The sequence below is a fragment of the Martes martes genome (genome assembly GCF_963455335.1).
Source record: "Martes martes genome assembly, chromosome: 13".
NCBI lineage: Eukaryota > Metazoa > Chordata > Mammalia > Carnivora > Mustelidae > Martes > Martes martes.
Genome location: NC_137901.1, coordinates 93,175,399 through 93,197,066, shown reverse-complemented (window position 1 = coordinate 93,197,066; position 21,668 = coordinate 93,175,399). Strand labels below are relative to the sequence as shown.

Below are 21,668 nucleotides of genomic sequence, written 5' to 3'. Positions count from 1 at the left end.
CATTGGGCCAAAGAGAATTATTCCCAGGCCTTAAAATCTAATGGAATCTGCCCTGTTAGGTTTTAACTTGCGTGGGACTCACAACCGTTTTTCCTGATTTCTCCCTTTTAGGACAGGGTAGTCTATTTTATGTCTGCCTCATCACTGGATTTGGGAAGCAGGTAACCGGTCTGGTTTCACACATTCTGAAACAGAGAGGAATACTGCCCCGACGCAGCGTGCCCCGTCTCACCCACAACTGATTTAGATGGTATTGAGAGATTTTGGAGTTGAAGCTTGGGTGAATTAAGACTTCCGGGGGGTGTCGGGTGAGAATGCATTCTGCATGTGAAAAGGACATGGATGGGGGGTGGGGAGCAAGCAGGCAGACTTACACATTGAATTGTGTCCGTTCACAAAAGATGTATTAGGGCGCCTGGGTGGCTCAGTGGGTTAAAGCCTCTGCCTTCGGCTCGGGTCATGATCCAGGGTCCTGGGATCGAGTCCCGCATCGGGCTCCCTGCTCAGCGGGGAGTCTGCTTCTCCTTCTCCCTCTCCCTCTGCCCCTCCCCCTGCTCACGCTCCCTCTCTCTCTTGCAAATGAATAAATCTTTAAAAAAAATTATTAAAGAGCCTCCTTTTTCTAGACCAATACAGGTTTCTACAAGGGATCAGCAAGCACGTGAAGTAGATGGCTGAATTCAGCAACGTCACAGTAAAAGCTCTTCCTTGAGGTGCGTGTTCAGGGCCTCACGTCTGTCATTGGTGCGATTAAGAGCTAACAGGACCAAAGTAGCCATCGCATCTCCTGTCTCAGATTTCCTCATAAATTAAAAACTCTCCTATGGCAACAGCAGCCCTCAGTGTTCCCAGAATCTTATCATCAGGAGCCACAAGGTTCTTGGTGTCAACGAGCAATAACACTTCATACTCTGGGCTAAGGTTTCCACTCTGTAATGTAAACAAGAATCTGATTTTCTTCTTGCCTCAGGAAAAAAGCCCTCTTTTGTGACTTATTCACTACTCCCAGCAACCATTTATTGACTAAAGCCCTTCAGTGACATGAGATAGAAATTCACTCTCCTTAACTTTAGCAGAAAAAAAAACATTTTTACCGAAGAGAGGCAGAAAATCAGATTCAGGGAGGGATCGCACCCAGACTCAGCCTGGGAAACCAATCCAGCAGCACCTCCGAGCCGAGGCGAGAGCACGTGAGGCCCACAGGTCCCCTCTGGTTCACATGAGGCCGACTCAGAGACTCACGATCCAGGAACGAGGCGCCCGTGACCCGGCAGTGGGTCGCCAGTAGCTGGTGGGACAGGCGCCGAGAGACACCAACCCGGGCACGCACACACCCGAGAGGCGCCCGGCCAGAGGAGACTAGGGAGCTCTCGCCAGCCAGCGGAGAACACACTCTCAACGGCTCAAGTACGGTCTCTCCCTGCTCTTCACAGCAGCCCCGTAACTGCCAGACCCACTTCCGCAGGCCGCCGAGTAAGTAAACTCATTTGGGGACCAGATTCTTTCCATTTATTAAACGCCACATCACTTTAGTTGCTAAGAAATAAAGAGACAAAACTGATATTTAGCATTTAATATGGAGAATATTAGGGGATGTTATTCCACAAGCTACCAAATATATGTATGACAAGTTACATTAAAAAATAAAATACTAAAATTTTTAAAAATGCTGTTCAGTGTGACTTAGGAAAGTCACACTACATGTCCTTTAGCCTTCAGAGTATGTTCCTTGATGTTTTCCTGACCCTTGCTTTATTTACATATTAAAATGAAAAACAGCTTTATACTCCACCCTGAAAAAACCTGGAATGGTTTTTCAAGTAGCTTCAAATCTGGAATGTAACTCTGCACACATAACACATTTCCTATGGGAAACTGCTTTCCTGGTTTATTAAATTTGGGAAGTTTTAAATACGAACTCTCCGGATTTCATCTCTACCGTGACGGCACCGCCCTTCACAGTTACTCCTCATTCCCTCGGGGCTCATCTGCCGAGTCTCGGAGGACTTATTTCTGAAGGCTTCTGCCCACGAACGTCTCTCTCAAACACGTCTCTCTCTGACTTGGCTGACGGGAGTGTCTTTTTAGGACTTCCTGCTCCTGATCCCATCTCCATCATCATCGAAAGTCCCCTGAGGGTCAACGTCTGGGAGAAAGTTCCTAACATCTACGTCATTCGAATTTCTCACTTGTGAGTTTTTCGATGTATACGAAGCCCTGAGTTCCAACAGAAGGATTTCCCACATTCAGAGCACTTCCACGGCTTCTCTCCCGTGTGAACTCTCTGATGCTCACTGAGGGACGACTTCTGAGTGAAGGCCTTCCCACACTCACCACACTTGAAAGGTTTCTCTCCTGAGTGAGTTTTCTGGTGGATCTGAAGTGACGCCTTCCGGGGATAGGCTTTCTCACATTCGCTGCATTCGTAGGGCTTCTCCGTCGAGTGAGTCCTCTGGTGTATGATGAGCTGGGACTTCCCGCAAAAGGCTCTCTCACAGAAACTACATTCGTACGGTCGCTCTCCCGTGTGCGTTCTCCTGTGTATAACAAGGTATGACTTGCTGCTGAAAGCCTTCCCACACTCGCTGCACCCGTAGGGCTTCTCGCCCGCATGCGCCCTCAGATGTGCGGTGAGCTGCTCCTTCCTGCCGAAGGCTTTCCCGCATTCGCTGCACTGGTAAGGATTATTTCCCGTGTGGATTCCCTGGTGGACGACGAGTTGCGTCTTCATATTGAAGGCTTTCCCACAGTCGCTGCACTGGTAGGGCTTCTCCCCCGTGTGCATTCGGATGTGAACCAGGAGGTAGGACTTACTCCTAAAGGCTTTCCCACATTCGCTGCATTTATGGGGCTTCACCCCCGTGTGCGTCCTCTGGTGTACGACGAACGGCGACTTCAGACTGAAGGCTTTCCCACACTCGCCACATTCATACGGTTTCACGCCCGTGTGGCTCCTCTGGTGTAAAAGCAGCTGTGATTTCCAGCTGTAGGCTTTCCCGCACTCGCTGCAGCCGTAAGGCTTCCCTCCCGTGTGAACTTCCTGGTGCACGATGAGCTGGGACCTGAAGGAGAACACCTTCCCGCACTCCCCGCAGGAGTAGGGCTTTTCTCCCGTGTGCACCCGCTGATGCGCGTTAAGGTTTGACTTGGCACTGAACGCGCGTTCGCACTTGGTGCACTCGTAAGGCCTCTCTCCCGTATGGATTCGGAGATGCACGATCAGCTGGGATTTACAACGAAAAGCTTTCCCGCACTCATTACACACACAGTTTTTTTCTATACTATGAGCTCTCGGATGCCTAAGAAAATAGGACTCTTCGTATCCGTGGAACTTATCAGGGTTTTTTCTCAGACAGCTTTTGGCTGAAGCGGAGTTTTGTGCCAGCCTTCTTCCATGTGTGTTATACTTGTGGATTCTCTGTCCTGAAGGAACACGGGTTCTGCTCAGACGACGTCTTCCGAAAGCAGCACAAGCGAAACTTCTCTCAACGTTTTCAAACTCATCTTCATTTTCCCGGCACCATTCTTTCCAACCTTCTAGGAAAAATAAATATATATGCATATATGTATTTTTTTTAATTGTCGATGTAGCTGATGTGGAATTAGAGAGCTACAGAACTGCCATGTAATGAGCTTTTTTTTCTTAATAACAGGCCCCAGACACTGGTTCCAAAGAAATACTGGCCAAGCCCAGGCGTGCCATATATCTGAGCTTTGGAGCATGCAGAACTGCGTCAAACAAAATCCCATTATGGAAATGGATGGCAAATGAACAGTGATCAAAAGCGGTTTTTAAAACAGAAGCTTAGGGCCCCCCGGGCGGCTCAGTGTGCTGAGGGCCGACTCTGGTTTTCAGCTCACGTGAGTGGAGCCCACGTCGGGCTTTTGCTTGAGAGTCTCTCTCCCTCTGCTCCCTCCCACCCTCCACGCCCCCATGCTCTCTCTCTTAAAAAAAAAAGAAAAGAAAAAGAAAAAGAGAACAAGAGGCTTAAAAAGCTTAGCCTCGGGGCACGTGGTGGGGCTCAGTAGGTTAAGTGTCTGCCTTCAGCTCAGCTCATGATCCGGGGGGGCCTGGGATAGAGCCCCACATGGGGCTCCCTGCTCAGCGGGGAGCCTGCTTCTTCCTCCCCCTCTGCCTGCCGCTCCCCCTGCTTGTGCACTCTCTGTCAAATAAATAAATCAATCTTAAAAAAAAAAAAGAAAAAAAAAACAAAGAAAGAAAAACTCAGCTTGCACTTAGGAGCCAATACCATTGATCTTGTATCTGAATGTCACTATTACAGCGGCTTACTCAAAAAGTGAATTCAGAGGATACAGGGTAACCAGCATATAACACTCGGATAGGTACGACGAGACATTAAAAGTAAGACTGAGTAAGCCAGAGGAAAATTAGGGGCAAGAGCATTCCAGACAGATGGAAAAGCACATAAAAAGTTCTTGAGCAGGGGGCGCCTGGGTGGCTCAGTGGGTTAAGCCTCTGCCTTTGGCTCAGATCACCGTCCCAGGGTCCTGGGATGGAGCCCGGCATCCTGCTCTCTGCTCAGCGGGGAGCCTGCTTCCCTGTCTCTCTCTGCCTGCTGCTCTGCCTACTTGTGATCTCTCTCTCTGTCAAATAAATAAAAATAAAAATAATCTTTAATAAAAAAACAAAAAGTTCTTGAGAAGGGAACACCTGTTTGGCACAGTTAAGAAACAGAAAAAATGGGACACCTCATTGGCTCAGTCAGTGCAGACTGCAGCCTGTGAGTCCTGTTGTCAGGGTCATGAGTTCGAGCCCCACATTGGGTGTGAAGCATACAAGTTTAAAAAAAGAAAAATATTTTGAAAAAAGCCTGGGACAGTTAAAACCCACTGAGTGAACAGAGTGAGGCAAGAACCAAATAGGCAGGCAACAAGTTTTCATATTACCCAAAGAGTTTTAATTAGAGGACATCTTGATTCATATTGTGCTTTTCTAGAGTTTTTTTTTTTTAAGGTTTTAAAAAATTTATTTATTTGACAGAAAGAAAGAGAGACAAGTAGGCAGAGATACAGGCAGAGGGAGAGGGAGAAGCAGGCTCCCCGCTGAGCAGAGAGCCCAATGCGGGGCTCGATCCCCCATCCCAGAGACCATGACCTGAGCCGAAGGCAGAGGCTTAACCCACTGAGCCACCCAGGCGCCCCTCATGTTGTGCTTTCTAAAGATGTTTGGCTGTTAGGTCGAAAACGAATAGAAGAAGGGCTGAGAGACAAACAAGAAAGCCCTTACAGTACTGCGGGAAGACGTCATAGTGGTTTGGACTAAACTCCGGAGCTGAGTGCACATGGAACGCATCTGGACAGAACCAAGAAAATCTAAAGGACTGGGTGAAGGCTAAGGTGAGAAGGGGAGGCTTCAAGAACTCCAGATTTTAGGCTTGAGAAACAGGAGGTGCTGTTCTCTGAAAGGGAAAATGTCTGCAGGAAAAATGAAGGACTTTATTTGGGATCTGATACACTAGAGATCCCAGCAAATACCCAAGCGACGAGGAGGCAGCACGTAGGCAGCAGACCGAAGTTTAGTGCTCGGGGAAAAGCAAGAGTCAACGACACGTAAAAGGTCTTAAACACCACGAAGGACGAGACCTTCCAGGGAAGGTGAGCAGATGACACATGTGGCCGGATAAGGAGGCCCAACAGCAACATGATGCTGAGTGTGAGGACCGCAGGGCACCAGGAAAGACGAACCCGTCAGGGGCACAGCCTCATCGTGTCAGTACAGCTGTCCTGTGGGGGCACCAGGGAATCTCCTGCCTCCTCTGGACCTCCTGATAAACCCTCTCTCCCCACTCATGTGGCAACAGTTCGCATTATGGTTTGTGCCTCAAAGCAGGGCCACTCAACTCAAGGACAGGGGTGAGAATACCAAGACCAGAGGCTAGAAGACTTCTCAGGCTTGAATATATGTTCAGACAACTTTCAGTTGTTGGTACTGGCTTCACAGAATTACTCAGGAAAAAAGAAGACAGACTGGAAGCTTGTTGGGTATTTTTAAAAAATATTTTATTTATTTATTTATTTATTTACTTGGGAAAGAGAGACAGAGATAGCGAGAGAGAGCATAAGCGGGCAGGCAGAGGGAGAAGCAGACACCCCACTGAGCATGGAGCCCAACGCGGGGCTCGATCCCAGGATCCTGGGATCATGACCCAAGCCGAAGGCAGACGCTTCACCAAGTGGGCCATCCAGATGCCCCACCTGTTAAGGTTTTTTTTTTTTTTTCCCCAAGATTTCACTTATTTATTTGACAGAGAGAGACACAGCGAGAAAAGGAACACAAGCAGGGGGAGTGGGAGAGGGAGAAGCAGGCTCCCTGCTCGGCGGGGAGCCCAATGCAGGGCTCCATCCCAGGACTCTTGGATCACGACCTGAGCCGAAGGCAGACCCTCAACCGACTGAGCCACCCAGGTGTCCCTGCTTGTTAGGTTCTGAAGGAAACCTAAGCCTGATCTGACAACAGCCTATGATTCTGTAGCCCCAAACACACCCAAATCTGCACCAACAGACAGGACCATTCTCCCCAAGTGTCACCTTATCCCTGGCCATGCAGGACAAAAAGAAAAGACTGGAGTGAACAGGAAAGTATGCCAGTGTTAGGGCAGGAAGTCGTCTTTGACTTTCTTTCTCAAAGAGGACAGTGTGTGATGAGCCAGTGAGGCCGGCTATCCTGCCTCCACCCCTCTGCAGAGGGGCTTCCGCGACGGCTTCTGAACCCTTCGCCGCTACTGCATGCGTCCAGAACAGACCAGTGGCCTTGGAACCCCATGTCGGTTCGGACTGTGCGGCCACAGCCACACCAGTCTGAAGGCACCACACACATCTCAAGAAATCCTGGGCTCGCAACTGGACTCAGGTCCAGGACGAGAACGCGTGCTGCCCGGTCTGGGGAGGGGATGATCAGCGCACATGCGGACACCCGCATTTTTGAAGCTGCACAGGTGGAGAGAAGGGCCTGCGTGTGGCACACTCCCAGGCAGGACTCACACCGTGGACCGCACAGCCACGGGATCTTCCCTCCTTCCGTGCACCAGCCCTGGCCGGTGAGGACAGTCCCTGTGCTCCCCCAGGACCCCGCCCCCCCCCCCCCCCCCCCCCCGCCAGCTCAGGCGCCGCAGGTCAGCTGTAAGACAACATGCCCGCAGGCTTCTGAGACCAAGTCTGGGGACTGGTGAAGGGGAGTGCGGGGAAAGAAACAGGACTCATCCCTGAGTCCCGCGGTGTCCGTGTGTGGCGCCTGGCAGGGAGGAACCCACCAGGACAAAGAAAAAGAAAAGCAGAGCGTCGGGGGTGAGAAAGAGGAGGGTCGCTGACATCACCACGCTGCTTGTTCCGTTGGTTTGTTCCGAGGAAGTTGGCTGGTTAGGTGCAGGCGCGTGTACCTAACGCATCGTGAGGGGAGAGCGGGAGTCTCAAGCAGACCGCACTGAGTGCGAGCCCAAAGCCGGGCTCCATCCCAGGGCCCTGAGGTCATGACCTGAGCCGACATCGAGACCGAGCCACCAGGCGCTCCTGACATCACTAAGCTTCTGAATGCAGCCGCTGTGCCGCGGCGTCCCGCGGCAGACAACGGTCATCTGAGACCATAAACTCCCGATTCCTTACTCTGGCTGAATCAGACACGTAAGACACCGTTTATTTTCTCGGACTGGGGACAGGATGCTTATGAAAATAACTCCTGCAGGAACAGCTAAGGAGAAGACCAGGAACTTGAGCTGCCCGCGCCCGAGAGAAGCGATCCAGTCGGGTGACACCCGAGGGCCAGGAGCTGCGAAGACCGAACGGTGGCAAGGCCGCAGCGGAACCGAGACCCGCCGCGGAGGCAAGCCGGGAGCCCGGGGAGCGAGCCCAGGCGCGGGAGCCGCGTGAGGACCGCGGGGAAGCCAAAGACGAAGAGCGCCTGAAGGTGAAGAGTGGGGCCGCCCGGGGCTCTCTGCGAGCACGTAACCCGCGCCGGAGCGCAGAGGGCCGAGGGCGCCCGGGGAGGGGGTGGGGGGCGTCACCGCGGGGCGGGAGGGCGCTCCACGGAAGAGCCCTGGGCAGCCCGGGGGGAGGACGGGCGGATGCGGGAAGAGCGCCTCTGCGGAGGCGGGGCGGGGCGACCCGCGCGCTACAGGGGGCGGGGAACGCAGGTGCGGGCGGCCCGCGGCGACCCAGTGACACGGGGCTGGCTTGCAGCACCGGCCGAGAAGAACCCGAGAAAGCAAGAGCTCTGACGTCAGTGCGAGGAAAGGAGGCAGCGCGGTCTCCTGCGCGCGGGGCGGGGAAGACGAGGCGCTCCCGCGGGAGGCAAACGGGCAGTCGGAGGAAGGGACAGGGACAGCGCCAGCCGCCCGACGGCGGCGGAGACGAACTCTGGAGGCGCGGCTGGCTGACGCCACCCGTGACCTCGCGAAGGAAAGCAACGAACCCCGAAAGCGACATCCTGGCAGAGCGCGGGTCACACGGGCACGCCCGCCGCTCAGGCCCCGGAGAGCACAGCGCAGGCGTGGGCCGAGCCGCAGTCCTCCGCTTCCCCGAGCAGCGGCCCGGGCTCCTCCCGGGCGCCCCGGGGTCCAAGGGCTTGGAAGCAGACCTTCCGCGCAGCACGGCCTGAGCTCCACGCCCACAGCCCGGCTTCCTGGTCCCCGCGCACCCACCTGGACAGCTCTGACGGGAAACTTGGGCATTTATTATCCATGGCTCCTCTCCTTGCTCCAACTTGAAGATTAAATCGGGTTTGGTACCATGATACCCTGTTGGTGGAAAATCATAAAGGATGTGGGCCAGGCTGCTGGGGACTAAGGGACCCAGAACTACACAATGAAACTGCTCGCTCGCACTTGGGGCAAAGACCGCAGTGAGGATGAGGGCCACATAGGAACTCGGAGTCTTTGCTCTCTGACGTTCAAGCCCATAACCGTGAAGTACTTTGGAGACCTCAGGGCAGACCAACAAAAGAACAAGGGTGCCAATTCGAAACGTGCAGCCTGAGATCACAGAGAAGCCGCACTTACCCACAGACACCAGGTGGCTATAGTTCTCCAGGATCACGTCCCTGTACAGGTACTTCTGCGTCGAGTCCAGCAACTGCCACTCTTCCCAGGTGAACTCCATAGATATATCCTTGAATGACAATAATCCCTGGAATAATATACATCCCATTCAATCGGATACAATCACATTAGGTGACACGGAACAGATGTGCAGTAACTGGGAAAGCAGAAATGTTCCTCCGGACTGCCTCCTGTGCCCAGGTCAGCACTGACTTCCAGGATGAAAACAAAACAAAAATCAGGGCACCTGGGTGGCTCAGTCAGTTAAGCATCTGCCCTTGGCTCAGGTCATGATCCCAGGAGCCAGGATTGAGCCCTCTGCTGGGCTCCCTGCTCAGCGGGGAGCCTACCTCTCCCTCTTCCCCCTGCCCCTCCCCCTACTCCTTCCCTCACTCACTCGCTCTTTAAAAGGAAAAACTTTTGAGCTTCCATGTGCCACATACTGTTTTTGGTCCTGAAAATTTCAGGATGAACACAACCAACTTCTGCCCTCAAGAAGCTTCCAGTCTTGGGATGCCTGGGTGGCTCAGTTGGTTGAGTATCTGCCTTCGGCTCGGGTCGTGATCTCGCGGTCCTGGGATCGAGCCCCGTGTCAGGCTCCCTGTTCAGTGGGGAGTCTGGTTCTCTCTCTCTCCTGCCCCTCCCCCTGCTCTTGTTCAGGGAATCTCTCAGAAAAATAGAATAGAATAGAATGGAATAAGATGAAAAGAAACTTCCAGTCTTACAAAGGGAAACAAACAACTACACACGGACACAAAACAGCTGTTGCAAGTCTTTGATTGAAAAAAAAAATTATCTTGGGGCGCCTGGGTGGCTCAGTGGGTTAAGCCTCTGCCTTCAGCTCAGGTCATGATCTCAGGGTCCTGGGATCGAGCCCCGCATCGGGCTCTCTGCTCAGCGGGGAGCCTGCTTCCTCCTCTCTCTCTGTCTGCCTTTCTGCCTACTTGTGATCTCTGTCAATCAAATAAATAAAATCTTTTTAAAAATTTAGAAAAAAAATTATCTGAGATATATTTTGCCCAGAGATGGAGAGAACAATTCTAAACACATGGGAAGGTGTGACCCTCTGAAATGTCATCTTGACAGGTGCTCAACCCATCTTGAGTCTTACAGAGACTGAGAACTGGGCACAATTAGGAAAAAAGAAAAAGAAAAAAAAAAGGCCAAACATAAACTCCTAGCCTTCTTTCAAGAAAATAAGGGGCCCATTACCCACTACTGAGGTCAACCAGGGCTCACTCCCGCACAGACCCTGAGCCGGGAGCCAGAGCTGCGGAGCTGCAGACGCCGGAGAGAGGGTGGAGAGAGGGCGGGCCGGGCGCGGCAGTCCCTCCTGCGAGTTGTGAGGCAGTTCTGTCTGTTCAACCTCTCAGTGAGGCTCCTGACAGTGCTGTGAACTTCCCAAAATGCTTGTAGTAAGTTCCTCTCCCGGGACCAAAGGAAACTCCTAACAAGCTACAGGTCCTCACGAGATCGTTCCGCAAGCGTCTCTGAGGCTCCGCCGATGGGCCGGGGTTGCTCCATGTGCTGGGGGCTCAGCCATGGACACGGTCCCTGCAGGGGGAGGCGACAGTAAACACACAACCACCCAACAAGCGGGTGGTGACAGCACTCTACCAAGACTCAGGCAGGGTAAGGGGACAGAGTCCAGGGAGGCAGGTGCAGGCGGATGGAGTAATCAGGAAGCTCTCCGGTAAGGGACTACCTGGGTAAAAACCCAAGCGACGTGAGAACGATACCAAGATGGGTGCAGAAGAGCCTTCCAGGAGGCATGAGAACAAAGGCCCAGGCCTTCGGGGCTCACAGCATATGGTAAGGACTTGAGATTTCATTCCAAGTGAGGACAGGCCACCCCAAGGCCTCGAGCAAGAGTGGCATGCTCGGATTCCCACCCAGGATCATTCGGACCGCTGTAGAGAAGGGACGGTCCTGGATCCGGGGGCGATGAAGGTAGCTGGAGCCAGAGTGGGAAACTGGAGAAATACGCAGTGGCTGGACTGTGGGCATCAAGTGAAGACAGAGCAGACAACGTCCTGACCGGAGGCGACCGGCACACAGAGACGGATGTTGAGGAGGACAGCAAGGATCCCAGCTGAGGCAACTGAAGACGCTGCCCTTTAACAAGGAGAGGGTGCCTGAGGGATGAGAAAGGAGGGGCATGCGGGGCTGCAGAAGCAACTGGACACAATCCCCTGAAGCAGGCCGCTGGGGGAAGGAAGGGAACATCGGGGACAACCACGTGGGTGTCCCGAGCCCACAGTCAGGAGGAACTGGTCTGTGTTCAGGGATTTCAGTAAACCAGGAATCTGGTATCTGTTGCCCTCTGGGAACTTCTGAAGATGGAGGCTTCTGGAACATTCTGTAAAGGCAGCTGAGAAGTGAAGTACAGAGATTCCTGGACTTGAGCACCCCTGACAGGCTCCTGACGCAACAGCACTGGCTGCAGACAGAGAGACCCAGGAGGGAAGAGACAGTGCAGTTCGGGGGGAGTCTGCAGAGGTAAGTGAGAGAATTGCTCACGACATAGAGGTACAGGGGAAGGTCACGTCTCAGGCCCTAAGCAACCGCCTGGTGCTGAGCACCACCCACCTGACAAGAGGAGCTTCTCTGGTCTAAGCACTGGGCTTCCCAACCGAGGAGGAGCCCCCACAGGAGGTGAGAATGAAGAGACAAGCTCCCCATCTCTCCTCTGCAGCCTGCGTGGGGAAGAAGAGGAGGAATTAAGAGTGTGGGCTGGAGGCCCAAAGGCCAAAAGAGACCAGAGAAGATGAGACCAGAACATCGTGAGTGCTCACTAAGACAACCCCTGGGGCCAAGGAAAGGGAGAGTGGACAGGCACATCTGAGGCTGTGCTGGAGAAAAATGAGGCTGTGACTTCCTGCATTCCGATCCCGCCCAGGCCACTTGTCAAATCAGCGACTTTTCAGCGGAGGAGAAACCCAAGCATGGCACACCACGTGATCGTGTAAAAGCTGAAGGCAGATGCCACGAGAGTGAACACAGACCAAAGCGGCTGAGTATGGAGACAGGATGGAAGAGGAGAGTGAGAGTAAACTGTGAGGCTTATTTTAAGCTTTTTACTGTATTGTGAACTTGATAAGCATAAAAATAAAATATAGAGAAACCATTAAAAAATTTTTATTGGTCAAGAATGGTAAAGACATGAAGAAATTAGAAATAGAAAACTACTAAGAGCAAGAGAGAACCCATAACTCTAAGATAAAGATTTTTTTTAACTAAAGATTTTTAAATATATGAGATTATAACATAGAGGCAGTTCTACTGTATGCAGCAAAGAATCACCCCTGTGCGAAGTCACACGGCAAACCCACAGGGAATCCTGGGAGAATGGGGATGGGGCACGACACCTTTGTCAGCAACACATAAGAAAGGACACCAGGAACCTATCAAACATAGTAGCAGTTTCACCTGTTTACAAGAAATAATAAAATGACAAGGTATCACTTTACCTTGGAAAAGACCTGATGTTTGGACATAAGAGGGGCTGCAGCTGATCATAAAGTGGTGGAAAGAGGGCTGTGTGAAGTCAGACAGAAGGCTCACACTGTTCCCTACCAAATCCATTGTGCTGAATTCACATTTTTAAAGCAAACATGGTGGCAGACCTGAAGATATTTGTTCCAGGAGCGCCTGGGTGGCTCAGTGGGTTAAGCCTCTGCCTTTGGCTCGGGTCATGATCCCAGAGCCCTGGGATCGAGCCCCGCATCAGGCTCTCTGCTCAGCAGGGAGCCTGCTTGCTCCTCTCTCTCTCTGCCTACTTGTGATCTCTCTCTCTGTCAAATAAATAAATAAAATCTTAAAAAAAAATTTATTCCAACAAATTTTAAAACTTAGAAGAAATAAAAATTCTTTAAGAAAGTAGAAAGAACCCAAGTTGGCCCAGAAGGAAGTAAAAAAAGCAAGACTGACTAATCCATGATCAGAAAACACACAGAAGTACAACCGAAGGTACACCCTCTGGTCCAGAGAGGCCACAGCCCACACTACACCCGATAGTAAGTTCTATCAACATCGCGGGGACATCAAATTCCCATCGTGTCTCCCCCAGTGAGGCGCCCAGAAGTTACAGGATGCCCTACAGCGCATGGCACAGACTTGCACAACCCCACAGACAAACCAGGCAACTACAGCACAAACTGCGGTCTTACTCATTTACCATTAACTCCGATCAAAGTATCCGGATAAAAATAGTATTTTTTTATACAAGCCCTGCACACACATACGGAGCAAACCATGACAAAGAAATTTCTCTAAAAAATTAAAGCATGGTCCAAAATTAACAACAACAACAAAAACACAAAAAAACCCATCCATGAAATAAGCCACATCAATATACACCAGAGAACAGCCAACCAATCATCTCAGTGGATGAAAACAAAGTAATGTGGTGAAACTCAACCCTTCTAAAAACCCCAGCTCTTCCCAGGTGAGTCAAGTGCTGGGTGTTTCCATCACTGGGGGCATCTGTCCAGCCTGAGAACAGGCAGGGGAGCCCCTGATGCCCCACGGACAGCGGGCTTTCCCTCCGGTGCATGTCGGAGGCTGGAGAGCACAGAAGCTGTGCTCCGGGAGCGAGAGTCTGCGCCCTCGGGAATGTCTGGCACTGAGGCTTCTGTGCCGGTCGCGTGGGGACAGAGCTGCTGCGCTCTGACCAGGCAGAGGCCAAGGACGCCGCTCAGCGTCCTGCCATGTACAGGACAGTCCTCCACAGCGAAGAGTAACTCAGTCTACAACGTCAACAGTGCTGAGACCGAGAAGTCCTGGCCCAGCAGACAGACGCTCCCAGTCTCAAGGCAGCGAGGACGCAAAGAACCGAAGAGCGGCGGAGCATGCAGTAACCGCCCGCACCCTTACCGCTGAGACCGCAGGTGAATGTGCCACAACTCAAGTGGCACCCTGGTGCCTGTTTGACAACATCATCAGTCACCTCCCTCTCTGCGCGGCAGAGGAAAGGGGAAACACTCTGGTGGAAGGTAACACTGAACTTTGGTCTCTGTGGCTGTACCAATGTAGGCATAAAATAGAAACTTGTGAGACACGTGAAGAGGAAAGAAAACAAGACTGAGAAATCCAAGGAAAAAGCACACAACACAGACTCACAGATGACCCAGAAGTTAGCAGACAACACTAGACACAACTGTCATAAGACATACTATTACAAACACTTAAGAGTATAGAAGTATACAATAGATTGCAAGGAAATTAGAAATTTATTTTTGAAAACCCAAGGAGACACTGAGAAATAAAGAATGGATATCATATTGACCGAGCATCAGCACAATGGCTGAGTACAGGACACCCAACCTTGGGAAGATGCTCCAAGCGAAGGTGACAAACCACCGCTGGCCTCTGCTGATGGGGCACAGAGCCGTTTCAAGGCGTCGGGAAAGTGTCTGGTCGTGTTCACCGAACTTAAATACACAAACACGCATCACTCCTAGACATATGCCAGGTGGCTGTCCACCGGGAGCGAGAGTCTGCGCCCTCGGGAATGTCTGGCGCTGAGACTTCTGTGCCGGTCGCGTGGGGACAGAGCTGCTGCTCTCTGACCAGGCAGAGGCCAAGGACACTGCTCAGCGTCCTGCGACGTACAGGACAGTCCTCCGCAGCGAAGAGTAACTCAGTCCACAGTGTCAACAGTGCGGGGGCCGAGAAGTCCTGGTGTTTGCCCAACAGAAACGAGAACTGATGTCCCTCAAAAGTCGTGTACAAAATGTTTATAGCAGTGTTACTCATAACAGCCAATAACTGGACGCAGCCCAGTGCCGGGGATGACCATGTCTGTGACAACACCACAATACAGCAGATAAATTATGACAGTCATACGGCAGAGTCTATCATACAACTTGGACGTCAGTCACAAACTATGCTAAGAGAAGCCAGATACTTTACTGTACATTTCCAATTATATTAAGTTAAAAAAAGAAGAAAAAGGCAAAATTAATGATGTTGCAACAGGAGTAAAAAAGTATAAATAAAGCAGTGACTCCTGGGGGTTGGAGGGGTGGCGACAGGGAGAAGAATGGAACCTGACCGGCCACTGGAATTCTTGACTTTGGTTTGCCTTCAGCACACGCTCTGATTCTGTGGTGTGGAAGAATATTTGGTCACTCAGATGTCCAAAACGTTTCTCATATGTATTCGGTCTTCATCCATGGTTTCCTGGTTCAGAGCTCCTGAAACCCTTGGAATTCCCTAAGTGTGATCACAGTATCTTTTGTTATGTAAACGATGCAACTTCTGGAAAGCCCCGAGAGGTACCCAACCAAAGGGCAGCTGGTTCCCAGCAGAGTGTCCCCCATCTCTGGGTACACAGTGACAGAATGAAGCTGAATTCTCAGACAACCTGCTGGTGTCCAAGAACTGCGTGATGCTGTGTGTAGGGAAACTGCACCCCCAACCCTCTCGCTGGAATTGGGTCCAGGAACCTAAAAGAATATAGACACTCTACTTAAGGTTTATGCATTTTACTGTAATTTAGAACTCAATTAAGTTTTTAAAAAGCCAAAAGAAGCCACAAATGGATATATATGTACAAAATCGTCACAGATACAACTATAAATGTTTTTTTTTTTGCATGGGGAAAAACAGAAATAACGTTACATAGTGTGAAACCCATTTATCTAATAACCCAAACAAACCAAACATTTTAAGGATATAAACGGCTATAGGGGCGCCTGGGTGGCTCAGTGGGTTAAGCCTCTGCCTTGGGCTCAGGTCATGGTCTTGGGGTCCTGGGATCGAGTCCTGCATCAGGCTCTCTGCTTGGCGGGGAGCCTGCTTCCCTCTCTCTCTCTACCTGCCTCTCTGCCTACTTGTGATCTCTCTCTCTCTCTCTCTCTCTGTCAAATAAATAAATAAATAAAAATCTTAAAAAAAAAAAAGACTTAACTGTGTTCTAAGAGAATGCAGAAAAGTATCATATATGTCACCAAAAATTAAAAGAGATAGGAATATATCCATACATGTGCAGAGTTGTTCATTTCAAAGTCTGTAACAGTGACAAGCTCAACAACCTAAATTTCCACCAACAAGAGAACAGCTAAATACGAATATGGTACATTTACCTTATAGAGACATTTTCAAACTGTAGGATAATTATACACAGTACGATGCAACTCATAAAAACAAAACTTTTCCGGGGCGCCTGGGTGGCTCAGTGGGTTAAAGCCTCTGCCTTTGGCTCGGGTCATGATCTCAGGGTCCTGGGATCGAGCCCCGTGTCAGGCTCTCTGCTCAACGGGGAGCATGTGCTTCCTCCTTTCTCTCTGCCTGCCTCTCTACCTACTTGTGATCTCTCTCTCTGTCACATAAATAAAACCTTAAAAAAATTATTAAAAAAAACCTTTTCCAATGTTTAATTAAGCACACCTAAAATTCTGCACCATCACTATAATATTCATAAATAATTTTAATTAGTTATTTTTAAAAATTTAAATGTATTTGTGTCTCAAAAGAATACAACATTTCAGCAGATCAAAAGCTGAGGCCTGAGAGCAGGAAGCACGAAGCCCTAGTGGTTACCAGCTACGGGACCCAGGAGGTGAGTCCACAGGCTTAAATGTCCATCAGTGGAGAAACAGTTCAATAAAATGTGGCCCATTCGCACTGCAGGATCATAAAATGGAGCTATTATAAAAGGAAACGCCCATCTGTAGGTATTGCCATAAAGAAATCTAAAATAAATGTAAAGGAAATGGCAAAATACACAATTCATAGAAGAGAACAAAACATAAAATCTTGTTTCCTGTAGAAAGGGTCTGGACGGAAACCCCCAAGCTACTGACTACCCCTTTTTTAAACTTTCGGGTTTTTTTTTAACTTTAGTAGGCTCCATGCAATTTGGGGCCTGGCTTATAACCCCGAGATCAGGAGCCTGCCACCGACTGACTACCTCTTGACATCAGAGGAAGGAAATGATAACCAAATGGCTTTGGCTGCATTACTTAGAATACCATTTTCTAAAAGGAAGCAATTAAAAATTTTTATATTAAAGAGGAAAAGCAATAAAGCCATTTGCATGCTAAAATGCAAAACAGCCACCACGGTACACAATCATACATGCAAAATGTAGAGAAAAACAATGGGAAAGTTCGATAAGAAACCACGGATGGCAATCTTTTCTGGGGAGCAGAACAGGAGGGGTGAAGCACTCTTACACTGCCACTGACACATTTGTGTCAATAAAAATAAGAGAGAAGGGAAAGAAAGGAGGAGAAAGAGGAGAAGGAAAAGGAGGGAGGGAGAGAGGGCTGGGGAGAAAGGATGAGGTGTGTAGGCAAGAGCTGGTCTACAGAGATGAAGCGATGCGGGCTGGAACAATGAAGAAGGGAGGAGAGTTAGAGCGTAATACATGTGCGCGCGCAAACACACGCACACACGCAGAGAAAATAATAGAGCAAATATGCTAAAATGTTGACAAGTCTGGGTAAAGAGGTTTTTTATACAACAGTGCACAGGAGTAATTATTTTTTTTTTTAAAGATCCCATTCGTTCACCCATCATTTGACACAGAGAGAGAGCACAGGCAGGGAGAGGGGCAGAGAGCCCGATGTGGGGCTCGATCCCAGGACCCCATGACCACGACCCAAGCCAAAGGCAGATGCTTAATGAACTGAGCCACCCACGTACCGCTGTACAAGAGTTTTTTATACGATTCTTGTGATTTCTCTAGTTTCAAAATTCTTTCGAGATGAAGTAAAATTAAAAACTCCTAGGGCTTTCCAGTATGAGCCTTTCCCTCACTTCAAGAGCCCTACCAGTCTGGCCCCGGCTGCCGCACCATCCCTCTCCACTCCAGCCACAGGCCTTCTTTCCACGAGAGGCGGCTGCAGCTTGCTTAGAACACAACCCTAGAAATAAAAGTCTGGAAGGCTTCCTCCTCCACCACCCCCAGCATCCCATGATCGTCAAGTCGTCACTCAGACGCTATGTAAATGTCGCCTCAAGAAGGGGTGCCAATCTAAAGCAAAGCACCCACTCAGTCGCTCTCTTTCCCGTGCTTCAACACTCACGTCTCTGTCTGTTTACGATGCTCCTCTGGTATGTCTGACCATCTCCCATACCCAGCATGGGGTCATGGACCCTGTCAATCTTGTCCGTCCCAACATGCCCTAGAAAAATTACCTGGTGTAATAATCAATTAACGTTTGTTAAATTAACATGTGCACTCAAAAACAAGGAAATGCTATTCACATTAAAATGTAAGAGGCATAGGGCCGCCTGCGTGGCTCAGTCGGTTAAGCATTTGCTTTGGCACAGGTCATGATCCCAGGGTCCTGGGATTCAGCCCAGGGTTGGGCTCACTGTTCAGTAAGGAGCCTGCTTCTCCCTCTCCGACTGCCTGCTGCTCCCCTTGCTTGTTCTCTCTCTATCAAATAAAATATTTTTTAAAAAAAGAAAATGTAAGAGGCATTAAGAGCACAAACTCTGAAGATACCGCCTTGATTGAATCCTAGCTCTGCAACCCTAGTCTCTTTGGATCCTTTACGAATTTGGGACCATGGACAGGATTCCCAGTTTCTTCACCTGTAAAGTGGGAACATACTTGCCCCATAAGGTCATGAGACTTTAACAACTTCATACACATGAAATGCCTAGCTAAGAATGGTACCCACTAATACTATCCAATAGTTTTGGGTTAAAGTCTTCGTTTAGTTCGTTTACTTAATTATTCATGAGGTATGACTCTGCTCACTTCCTTTATCTTTATTTATTGCTATTGTAAATACAATGTTTTCTCTTACTGTATTTTTCATATGGTTTTAAGAATAAAAATATCCCAGGGCACCTGGCCAGCTCAGTTGTTAGAGCATGCCACTCTTCATCTCGGGATTTTAAGTTCGAGTCCCACATTGGGCATAGAGATTACTTAAGAAAATAAAATAATGAAAAGACCCTTAACTTTAAGGTTAATTGTCTGACTCATGTCACTCTGTGAACTGCCTTGTTCCTGGCACCCATACTCGTCTTGTCACACCTGAAGCATCATACCACCTAAAAAAGGTCTTTACTGTCGCTAATCATTTCTTTACATTCCACCGTCCACAACCTTATGCAATCCAGTTTGCAACAACGCCATCACCTCTCAGGAAGTGACCGTTCCAACATTCTTTCTGGTACGGAAAAATTGCTTAAGACATAAATACGCAAAGCACCGGGGCGGCTCAATCGTTAAGTGTCTGCTGTGGGCTCAGGTCATGATCTCAGGGTCCTGGGATTGAGTGCCAAGTGGGGATCCGTGCTTGGCAGGGAGTCTGCCTCTCCTTCTCTGTCTCCCTCTGCCCCTGCTAGCGTGCGCTCTTTCACTCGCTCTAATAAATAAAATCTTGAAAAAAAAAAAAAGACTTATAAATACCCAAGTCCAAGAAATACTGTTTGTCTCATGAAATAATTCTCGGAGGGATTTCCTATCACGACTTTTATGAAGTTCCCTTTTCTCAGATTTGCAGGGAAACAGCCACTCTCCAAACTGACAGCTCTCTCGCACCCCAGGCCTTGTGCGCCGCCGTCCTTCCTTGTCTTTGCCACAAACCCTTCACTTTTCAGTGAAGTATTCAGTATTCCCTCACACCCCGAGCCTCCACTCGCAAAGTGACCTTTAATCTGGGTATTTCCAGGTGAGAACTCCCACTTGAGCTGCAGACTCGGTGCAGGCAGCACACAGCCAACGCCTACACAGCGGCACCCTTTTCCTGGACGGTGCTCCCTCACAGCGCTCCCGGGGGGAAGCATCTTGCCACCCGCGCAAGAAGTCAGGAGTGCAGCCGTCACCTGCGGACCCGCCAACCGCTCGCACAGCCCCGCCGGTCCACGGCCCTCCCCCGCTCCAAAACTGCTCCTTCCTGCTTCCTTAACAAGGACCCTCACTATCCTCAGGGTTCATGGTCCGCGGCCGGCAATAAAGTGTAACTTCCGAGGGTGCAGAAACCAGGAACGTTTCCGGAGATCAGAGACGGGGAAGGAAGCGGGGGCAGGGACACGCGAGTTCGGGCGCGGGCGGTGACGGTGAAGATGGCTGTGCCCGTCCTCAGCGCCCAGTCCGCGTTTAAAGACGAGGGCATCCCTACTTACCCAACACGAAGCTGTCCGGAACGTGCCGGCCATCCCGCGCGGTTCCCTGCAGGCTGCGGAGCAGAGAACCGAACCGTGAGGGTCTCCCCGCTGGCCTCTCCCGCGCCCACCCACGGGGGGCCTCCCGCCCCACAGAAGGAGGGTCGGCGGCGGAGTCCCCCACAGGCACACGGCCTCCGGGCCTGGACACAAGCATCGCAGCGGCCCTGACCCGGGAGACCCCGAGTCCAGGCTGGCCCCGACCACGCCCCAGACCTACCGTGGGGGCTCAGCCGGCCAAGCTGCTGGTCTGCACAGGACGCTCCGGGCGGAGGCTCAATCGGTCCCTCCGCCCGGTCCGGAGCCACAGAAATTCATAAGTCCCCGGGCCCGCTCCGGTCCACAAACGCCCCGGCGGAAACAGCCCTGGAGGCGCGTACCCCACTACTGCGGCGGGTGCGGCGCAGCGGAAGTACGTCATGCGCCGAGGCCCCCGACGAGGCGGCGCCCGAGGGAAACTACACCTCCCAGAATCCTCTGCGGAGGGGCCCGCTTCCCAGCCGGGGTTTCCCGCGGAGGCTGACGGACGGGCGGAGACTCGAGGGACCCACAGCTCGGGGCCAGGCGCCGCAGGCGGTCTCTCGTCCCCACCGTCGGGCCTCGCCGCACTCCAGCCTCAGCGCCAGGGCCAACATGCCGAGGCCTGCGGTCAAGCAATACGGGGTTCCGATCCCCAGGCACAGAAGAGAAGGACGCTCGTAAGGCCACAAGCTGCAGGTCACAGGGTCACACGACAGCCCTGCAGAGCAGGGCACTGGCCGACACAGTCAGCGCCGCGTCCAGGAGACCCTGCAGTAGACGGAAGGACACCAAAGACGGGAACATACTGCCGGTCCAAAATAGATCAAACAGTTCTCTTATTACAATGCAATGGAACTCTAAATAACATGATTGTAGAAGTCTTTTCTGCCTGAAAGTCTTTTTTTTCCCAAACAGCTTTTTTTTTCTTTAAGATTTTATTTATTGGGGGGCCTGGGTGGCTCAGTGGGTTGAAGCCTCTGCCTTCGGCTCAGGTCGTGATCCCAGGGTCCTGGAATCGAGCCCCACGTCGGGCTCTCTGCTCCGCAGGGAGCCTGCTTCCCTTCCTCTCTCTCTGCCTGCTGCTCTGCCCACTTGTGATTTCTGTCTGTCAAATAAATAAATAAATAATCTTAAAAAAAAAAAAAAGATTTTATTTATTTGTCAGAGAGAGTGAGCACAAGCAGAGGGAGCGGCAGGTAGAAGGAGAGGCAGACTCCCCTCTGAGCAGGGCACCCGAGGCAGGACTCGATCCCAGGACGTTGGGATCATGACCTGAGCCCCCCAGACGACCCTCCCAACAGCTTTTTATTTTAATGAGCAATTATTTTAATGAGATAGGGAAATAAAGACAAAAGTGTAGACAACACTCTATAAGCATTTATGGGAGAAACAGCAGTGATAACAGAAAATCTCACAATCTTGAGTAATTATAAAAATAAACACAAAAAAGGAGCAAATTAACGT

The 21,668-nt window shown here is 50.7% G+C and overlaps 1 protein-coding gene across 3 annotated transcripts; it reads right to left on the bottom strand.

The window, feature by feature from the left end:
• Positions 1-1,495: 1,495 nt before the first annotated feature.
• On the bottom strand, positions 1,496-20,577 carry ZNF26 (zinc finger protein 26). Of its 3 annotated transcripts, none has more exons than XM_080821142.1 (5): positions 20,404-20,577; positions 20,145-20,197; positions 9,012-9,138; positions 8,655-8,750; positions 1,496-3,537 (listed from the first exon to the last, which is right to left on the bottom strand). In XM_080821142.1, the coding sequence occupies exons 2-5, from the start codon at positions 20,175-20,177 to the stop codon at positions 2,186-2,188; spliced, it is 1,608 nt and encodes a 535-aa protein (XP_080677268.1). In that variant the 5' UTR covers positions 20,178-20,197; positions 20,404-20,577; the 3' UTR covers positions 1,496-2,185. The 3 variants fall into 3 exon arrangements, with proteins under 3 accessions (XP_080677268.1, XP_080677269.1, XP_080677270.1); XM_080821143.1 differs by having other exon boundaries at positions 1,496-3,534; XM_080821144.1 differs by lacking the exons at positions 20,145-20,197; positions 20,404-20,577 and adding an exon at positions 10,263-10,365.
• Positions 20,578-21,668: the final 1,091 nt, after the last annotated feature.